The sequence below is a fragment of the Micropterus salmoides genome, unplaced genomic scaffold (genome assembly GCF_014851395.1).
Source record: "Micropterus salmoides isolate LMB-PRFRI ecotype aquatic unplaced genomic scaffold, ASM1485139v1 Ms_hic_scaffold_14, whole genome shotgun sequence".
NCBI lineage: Eukaryota > Metazoa > Chordata > Actinopteri > Centrarchiformes > Centrarchidae > Micropterus > Micropterus salmoides.
In genome coordinates this window covers 31,942,060-31,950,959 of record NW_024040485.1, presented here as the reverse complement: position 1 = coordinate 31,950,959, position 8,900 = coordinate 31,942,060, and the positions used below count along the sequence as shown (strand labels likewise).

The 8,900-nt window shown below is 41.0% G+C and overlaps 1 protein-coding gene across 1 annotated transcript; it reads right to left on the bottom strand.

The window, feature by feature from the left end:
* Nucleotides 1-467: 467 nt before the first annotated feature.
* On the bottom strand, nucleotides 468-5,503 carry LOC119902713 (discs large homolog 1-like protein). Its single transcript, XM_038719066.1, has 4 exons — nucleotides 5,240-5,503; nucleotides 3,167-3,276; nucleotides 2,956-3,047; nucleotides 468-2,769 (listed from the first exon to the last, which is right to left on the bottom strand). The coding sequence occupies exons 1-4, from the start codon at nucleotides 5,486-5,488 to the stop codon at nucleotides 2,663-2,665; spliced, it is 558 nt and encodes a 185-aa protein (XP_038574994.1). The 5' UTR covers nucleotides 5,489-5,503; the 3' UTR covers nucleotides 468-2,662.
* Nucleotides 5,504-8,900: the final 3,397 nt, after the last annotated feature.

The window sequence follows — 8,900 nt, the reverse complement described above, 5'->3', positions numbered from 1 at the left end:
ATATGATTAATGATTCTGGAAACTAAAAACATGTTCATGAGCAGGAGATACACAAAAAATGGAGGCTGAAACTATTTTACACATTAACGTTTGTGTTAAATCATCAACCTTGTGATAACTGTTTCCTGCTGATAGAGTCCATCAATTAGTCACATGACTTATCACCTTAATATAAAGTATCCAGATTAACATTGAGTCCCAGCTCCTCACGTCCTCATGTTGAAGGGTTCTTGGGCAACACACTGAACAGCTCCTGAACATTTACCATTTTATATAAAGAAACCTGAAACAGCAGCACGATGTACTGGAGTTACTGGATTAATGTGGAAGATTAAATCTGTTATCGGTCGTAACATCCTAAAAGGAACGTCAGGATCAAACATCTGAAGAAGAAGAAGAAGAAGAGAGCACTGCACCACTTCCTGTTTTCTTGTTAAGTTTTTATTATGCTTAAAAAAGAAAATTAAAAGACAGAGGAGGTGGTGATCAAAGAAAAAGAAAAAATATATATTCAAATATCTTTATACTTTTCTATTCATATATGATTAACAATGCAAAGAAAATAATTCCCGTAGTAGTAGTGCTTAAGTAAAGTTCAATATAGACTTTTATTATAACAAAATAGGCAGTTTACCGAGGGTTAAATATCTGTCAAAATCTCATTGTACAATAACCGTCTGCGCGTTCGGGAAACACCTGCAAACACCTGGAGGCGGCCGCTCGTCTGCAGGTTCACGACTCACGTCGCATGATCGACATCGCTTTTAATGGTAAGACACTGACGGACGTCTGGTGGGTTCGAACTCGCGGCGTAGAGGGCGCCGCTCCGAACCACACGACCCCAAACACACTGATGATGATAAAATCTGTTTAAAATCAGCTGATCTGTAAAAACATCTGGTCTCAGCAGGTCGATCTGTCTTTCAAACTTAAACATTTGGAATTTTTTCAAAGATTTTTTATAATTACGAGATAAAATCGTTACGTCATGAGAGAGAAGAAAATTTTATAATTACAAGAAAAATGCCAGTTTTCTCACATTGTTTTCTCATTTTTTTGTGATTATGAAATAAATAACCTATATTTCTCTGTAACTTTTGGTTTGCTTGTGTTAAAATACTTTTCCTGTTATTACTTTATTCTGATTATAAAGTTGTTTTCTATAAATTAAAAATATTTATGTAAATGTTTACTCAGATATTTACTTATCATTACACAAAAACAATGTTATAATTACAAGAAAACTTCAACTTTTCTCACACATGATACACTTTTCTTGTCATTATGCATTTTCACATATCGAATTTTTCCGTAAATATGAAAAAATCACTTTTTTCTCAGTAATTTTTGGTTAGGTTTTTTTATAAGATACTTTTCCTATTATGTCTTACTTCTAATTATAACATTTGTTATCTCTTAATAATAAATATTTTTGTACTTCTTTATGTATTCATATAATTATATCTCATTACTTCAAGAAAACAATCTCTTGATTTTTCTTGATAGACAATATTCTTTACTTTTACTTTAATTATGATTTTTTTGCTATCAGGAAAGGTTTCTCATCATCATGTTTTCTTAAGACAATAAATTTGTGGTAAATGTCTCCAGTCTTTCTTTGTCTTTGGTGAATACAGAGTCCTTCTGAAAAACGCGTTTATTTCTCTTGACGAGCACAAAACTCTTTCTTGTTCTCCTCTTTCTTGAGTAAAACAATATTGTGAAATATTCTCCTTTTGTTTTACTTTTTTAAAAGAAACTGACTCATTTACAGACAGAACGACTTGAGGAGGTTATAGGCTATAGATGTTTTTCAGTGTAGGTAGAATTACGATGCCGTGACCTCTGACCTCTTCAAATGGGGGTAAAGCTAAATGTCTAAAATCTAAATGAATGAACTGAAAACAAGCTGAAATGTAATCTTTAAAAACACCCAGACATCAGTGTGAAGCCCCACAGCGCCCCCTAGCAGCAGAGCAGGAACCCTGCAGAGCTTCCCGACAAACGTCCTGCAGCAGCGAGGAGCAGAAAGAGTTAAACTAAACGACTCGTGTACAAAAAAAAAAGAGTAAAAGTGATCAAATGAGCAGAACAGAAGAAGAAAAGCTGTGACGTCAGACGCTGAGGTGAAAGGGCTGATGGGAAATAAACGGGGTATTAAATGACTGCTGTTAAAGCTCAAACGTGCAAAGTTTTGCTTTTTTGTGTCTCCGCCTTCCTCCAGACCGACAGACGCTGCCTGAGACTGAAACTCCGTCCGTCCGTCCGTCGCCGCTCACCTTACAAGACCAAAAAAAGGGAGAAAAACCCACAAAACAAAAACAAACTAAAGATAAAATCGTACGTGTCTTCTCGCCACTTTGGTGGACTCGTCTTCTTCCCGTCCTGGTTAGTTCTCCTCCCTTAAACATTAAGGAGCTGTACCGTGTCGAGTGTGGTGTCAGCAGACTTCCTGTGTGCTTTACTCTGCTGGTCAGGAAACCCAACATGGAGTCTTATCAGGCAAAAAAATAGAAAAGAAAACATCACTCTGGTCAGCCGCTGTGTCGAGACGTAGATCAGGGAGGGTGGGGGGTAAGGCTGCCGTCTGCAGGTCGACTTTTCAAAATAAAACAAAGTGAATCTAAAGAGAGGAGCGATGGAGCGGACAGTGTTTTGATCCTCATAACTTCTCCTTGGACTGGACCCAGATGAACGGACCCGACTGCTCCTCGATGATCTGCTTCACCTGATTGTAGATCTCCTCCAGAGTGTCGCCCTGAACGATGGCTGAAAGGACCACAAACAACCCAGAGTTAACGATGAATAACGATGAAAGAAGGTGATCATCTAGTTTTAAAGAGAATTTTTTTTCCAACCTTAAAGAGTAATTTCTTAATTTTTATGATGGGGACACAAGGTTCTGTTTGGTGTCCTGTACACGAGCTCTGTGGGCTGCAGGGGGCGCCGTCTCACCTGTGAAATGCTCGGTGAACTCCTGCTCCAGCTTGGTGGCTCTGTCGAAGGTTTTCCTGCCCTGCTCCTCCGTCAGACGCTTGTTCATCTCCCTGCGGGACCAAAGATCACACCGAGGTCACGCCACCTTTACTCCTCCCAGTTTAGCACCAGCAGCAGAGTAATAAAACACCAACGAAGAAAAGCACAAAGCTCCTGCTGTTTGACTCACATGATGTTCTCCACAGATTTGGGTTTGATGAAGATGGCGATGGGGTGAAGCTGAGCCAGCTGCAGTCTCTTGATGGCGTTCCCCGACACGTCCAGGATGCAGTGTTTACCCTGAGAACCACAGAAGAAGAACATTTCTGTTAATTCAGACAATGAGTTTCTGAACTAATGGTTTTCTGTTTCCTCTGAGTCCTTGTGTTGTCGGGTCGGAAATAAGGACCGGCCGGGCCAGTAAAAGACCTGGTCCCTACCCTAACCAACGTAATAAACTCAATAAAATTACTCTATTAGATTTCTTCTTTAGTCAAAAAACGGCGTAGTCAGAAACTTCACTGGAGACGGTCAAGAGTCGGTGCAAAAGAGTTTATTCCAATAAAGGACAGATAAACCCGAGCAACATCCCTGCAGGTCTCAGGATGGAACCGAGTTGGTGGTCAGCGAACATCGCCTTATATTCACCTTAAGCTCCACCTTGTCCCTCCCTTCAGGTGGGCGTTACATCTTAACTCCTCCTTATCTCCTCCTTCTAGGTGGGCGTTACACCTTAACTCCACCTATGGTGTTCGCTGACCATTCCTCCCCTTTGGTGGATTTCCTATCCTCTACTGCCATCTAGTGGCCTTTTTCTTGTACTGTTTTACCAAATTAACCCTTTCATTAATGTTACAATTTCCACTTTTTAACTATTATTACATGTAATTATTGTTACAATTTATCTCTCTTTATATTTTTTACATTACTGGATTAGAAATCCACCAATATGTTTCAACTTCAGTCCCACCGTATTTTTTAAAAGTTATACAGGCATAGTTTGACACCATTAAAACTTAAACACTTACAATCGTATTTTTTAAAAGAATTAATAAGGAATAACATGTCTACTACATATATAACGTGATTCAATGAACAAATACATGATTTAACAATGCCAACCATGAGAGTGCTTTGTCTCATACAAGTTTACTTTTGGCAGCGCAAAGCTTGGTTTCATGCAGTACCTAGCCGTACCAGGCGCCATAAATCACAACATGTCATGATCTCATTCTTGGCTTCAGTTTGCGATGATCTCAGGCCTGGCGTACGTGACTGACAGCAGGTGCCTCGCTTCTATTGAGTGGGATACGGTTGGCTAGGTTTTGCCTGCGCGGCCTGAGCAGCTTCTCTGCTCATGTAGGCTCATTAAAAAGCACACGTTCATGAATACACAGAGTATGGGAATAATATATGATAAACACACAGAGTGTAAGAATAAAATATGAGTTTAAACTCACTCCTTAAACACTCAGTAGTAAACACTCAGTATTAAAACACTCAGTAGTCAAACTTCACACTAAAAGAATACTCAGTAGTGAAACACTCAGTAGTTATAACATATTGCACTCCATTAATAAGGTGTATAAATATAGAAAAAGAACCTAACAATCAATCTAGGAATTAGGCATTATTCAAGAGTGTCTTGTCCCTTTTTAGATCAAATAGTTCCAGATACTGAAGGAACTAAACCAGGAACTAGTCGCTTGTTTTCACCGCAGGAACCCAGGAGCCGTTTCAGGAACTCCAGAACCTGACCTGTGTTTCCAGCAGAGGAACCAGGGGCCACATTTAGCTCCTCAGGGGCGGGGTTTGGAGGGCTGAATGTCACTGATTGGTCAAACATTAACCTCGGAACCTCCTGGATATTTTCTGTGCGCACGACCTTTGTTTTACAAAATGTCTCCGTCACAAATGATGTAATTAAGGCAAAATACTGGAAGTGAAATAAAGACTTCAGCGGACGAGAGCCCCGCATTTCTGCTAACTAACTGTTAACTATTTAACCGGTGTAAAAAGAGAGAGGTGGTAGTTTTATGGGGGTTATCTTCTAAACCCAGCAGGTCGTCGACAGCAGACAGGATCTCCGGGTCTCTGTTCAGTAAACACAAGCAGCAGCATCACTCTGTGCTTTGTCTCTCTGTGGGACTGAACACCGGACACTATCTGCAGCAGCATCGAGACGCGTGTTTGAACCAAATCTGGTCTCTGGCTGAGGTGCAGCTGAAGTTCCTGCGGTGGAAACCGTCAGCAGGGTCGGTACCTTCTCGGCCACCTCTCGGACCGACTGTACGCTGGTTCCATACAGGCGGTTGTTGTACTGGCCCGCCTCGATGAACCTGTGGTCCTGGATGTCCTTCTCCATCTGCTCTCTGGACACCACAAAGTGATAATCTCTGCCGTCCACCTCGTAGTCCCGCTTCGGCCGGGTCGTATCTGAGAGAGGGGGAACAAGAACGAGGTCCTGATCAGAGAGATCGTCAGATACCTGACCGAGAACACGACCCAACATGCCGTCATCGCTTTGAACTGGGTCCTACGTCTGAAGGGGACACCTGAAGAGAAATCATGAATGTTTCCGGCTGCAGAACACATTTAGTTTAGTTTAGCTTTCACTGATGTGTGTTTACAGCATGTGCTGCCTACTTTCTACTCTCACGTCACTCTGTAGCTCTCTGAATCTGTATGAAAGTGATTTCTTACAAATAAAAGTGAACGATCAGTCAGCGCTGAGAAAGTGTTTCAGTTCCATCCACTGTGGGAATTACAAGTGGGACCTTTAAATAAAATAATATAACAGAGTCTGATCAGTTGTGTCTAAAAGTCAAAACAACAACTCCGCCATGTTTGTAGTTCTTCTGTAAATCGAAGCAGTTCAAGTCCAGTGAAAAACTTTAAATGGCACCAAAGTCAGCAGCAAACTGTCAAAATAAAAACAACGTTTACGTCACCAAAACAGACATTTTCAGACCTAAAATTAACAATTAAATGAAGGACTTTAGTTCATTATTTCACTGTAGGATCAACTGATGTCCAGCGGCTCTGTCTTCCTTCATTAATATTATTTATAATAAATATGATCCAGTCCAAATAAAGCAGCTGAGCACCTTGGAGCAGCCTGTTAATACAGCCTGTTTTAGCTTCTCTGCATTGGCTTCCAGTAAAATCCAGAATAGAATTTAAAATCCTTCTTCTCACCTACAAAGCTCTTAATGGTCAGGCACCATCTTATCTTAAAGAGCTCATAGTACCTTACTACCCCACCAGAGCACTGCGCTCCCACAATGCACCTGTGGTTCCTAGAGTCCCCAAAAGTAGACTGGGAGCCAGAGCGTTCAGCTATCAAGCTCCTCTCCTGTGGAACCAGGTTCCAGTTTGGGTTCAGGAGGCAGACACCGTCTCCACATTTAAGGGTGGCTGACCGCCCTGAGTCACGGTTCTGTTTGTGGTCTCTACCTCCTAAAAGGGAGTTTCTACTTGTCTCTGTCTCTGAGTGCTGCTCACTGTGGGAACTGTTGGATCTGTTAATAATATCACACAGAGGACGGTCCTGATCTGATCTGTGTGAAACGTGCAGTGAGATAACTTCTGTTATGAACTGATACAGTATATATCAGGTTTTACAGCTGGTTCTAAGGTTCCTGGGTTTGAAGATAAATCTGGACCAGCTGAGGGCAGCAGATGATGGATTTAGTCTCTAATAATCAGAGTTTGATCATTAAAGAAGCTCATGAAGTCGTTCCTACTGAGGGCTATAGGAATACATGTGACTCTCTGTCAGCCTGGCTACAGTGCTGAAAAGAGACTTATTCTGATTTTCCTCCATTAATGACGAGTAACAGGCTGCTTAATCAATCTATAGGAAATCAATCGGCAACTATTTTGATAATGGATTTGAGAATTTGCTGCTTTTCTTGTTCTGACAGTAAATTACAGTAAACTGAATATTTTGACTCGTCGAGACGTTTGATGATCAATTAGCTGAAACAGATTAACTGATAATCAAAGTCAGTTAGTTACAGCCCATAAGTAGAAGTCTTATTAGTATTAGTAGCAGCAGCCACAGTAGTAGTAGTACTGCCTGGTAGTAGTAGTTTTAGTAGTAGAGGCCTTGTGTGTGAGTCAGTGTGTTGTTGCAGACACTAGAGGGCAGCAGTGTGAAGGATTTGTTCTACACAGTAACAGCAGTACAGTAGTCGCAGCAGTATTAGTATTAATAGCAGTAGTAGTAGTATCAGGTGGAGACGCAGTGTGTTGTTGCAGACACTAGAGGGCAGCAGTGTGAAGGATTTGTTCTACACAGTAACAGCAGTACAGTAGTCGCAGCAGTATTAGTATTAATAGCAGTAGTAGTAGTATCAGGTGGAGACGCAGTGTGTTGTTGCAGACACTAGAGGGCAGCAGTGTGACAGTTATAATCCTGACAGCATGCAGAACTTTTTTATGGAGACATTTTGACACGTGACAGCAGGAAAACTTGTGTTTGTCATTAATAACAAGATTAACTGTGTCTGTTGTACTATTATATATTCTCTCCTCAGATTCTTCTTCCTCCTCATTAATGTGCAGCAGGATGTTGCTGCTGTAGTTGTTGAGCTGCAGCTCATTCTGAACTGTTTAGTATCAGACTGCAGCTGATGATTCTTTTCATTCTGGATCAACCTGCTGATTATTTCCTCCACTTCATCTTTGCTGTTTAAGTTTAGTGATCTAGTGACATTTGATATTGCACACATACAGACAGCGGTTCAAAGTAACCGTGGACATTTACTCAAGTACTGGACTGAAGTACACATTAGAGGTACTTTACCACTTTCTGCTACTTTATATTTCTACTCCACTACAATTCAGAGGGAAACATTTTACTTTCTATTAAGAATAACAAAGTGAAACATCATGTATCTTTAATGAAGAGACTGAACAACAGAACACTAAATAAAGATGTGATGCTGTGTGTGGAAAAGGTTTCATGTGTCGTAGAAATGAAATGATGAAATGTGAGGGGACGTTTAAGGGTTAAAGTCACAGTTTGTACTTTTGTATTTTCATCCCAGCTGTTAAACAACAGATAACAGTCTGTGTTACTAAATTCAGCACCAACCTGAATGTGTTTGTGCTAACAGGAATGTTTGTTTGTATTTCTGCATCATCGTGAGCCAGATTTTTTATCTGCTGTCAGATTCAAATCAAGACGAAGAAACTTCTCAGTGAATCAGTTCAGAGAAACAGAGAAGTCTGGGAAACAAGAAGCATTTAGAAACAACGTTAAAATAATGAGAAGAACAGAAAGATAAATAGTGTCAGTAAGAAATGAATCTGCTGGCTGACAGTAACCTTCATCTTCTTTTTCAACAACAGACATTTGAAGATTGAACACAAACAGGATTTTGGAGAATGAAGGTCTCAGTGTGACGAACCACACAATGAAAACAAGAAGCTGGTTCCACTTTTTATACTAGAGAGACACAACTACATGTTCCTGCCTTGAACTGATGATTTTCACTGTTAGAATCAGCCGAGTTTGTAGTTTTCCTTCTTTCTAATGTAGCTGTAGTGATTTGAAATAGTTCAATAGAGGAGATGAACTGTAATAAAGCAGAATGAGCTCCGACTCAGCAGAAAACCACACAGCAGCTTCAGCTGAGCTGTCAATCAGCAGCAGCAGCAGTCTTATCTGTCCGCCGCAGGGGCTGATGGGAGGTCTGAGGACCCGTTAGAAACCACGCGGCCCTCGTCTGATCTCACAGCTCGTCCTTGTTTGGCCTCAGCTGCATCAGAGCGCCACTTCTCCCCAGGTTCACCAGAGGAAACACCACTGCACACAATGCTTTTCCTCCCAGCTGCTGCTCTGTGCTGTCTGTGTTCAGGTGAGTGTTTCCAGCCAATCAGGAGCCAGCAAACTCCACCTGGAACAAACACTGTCA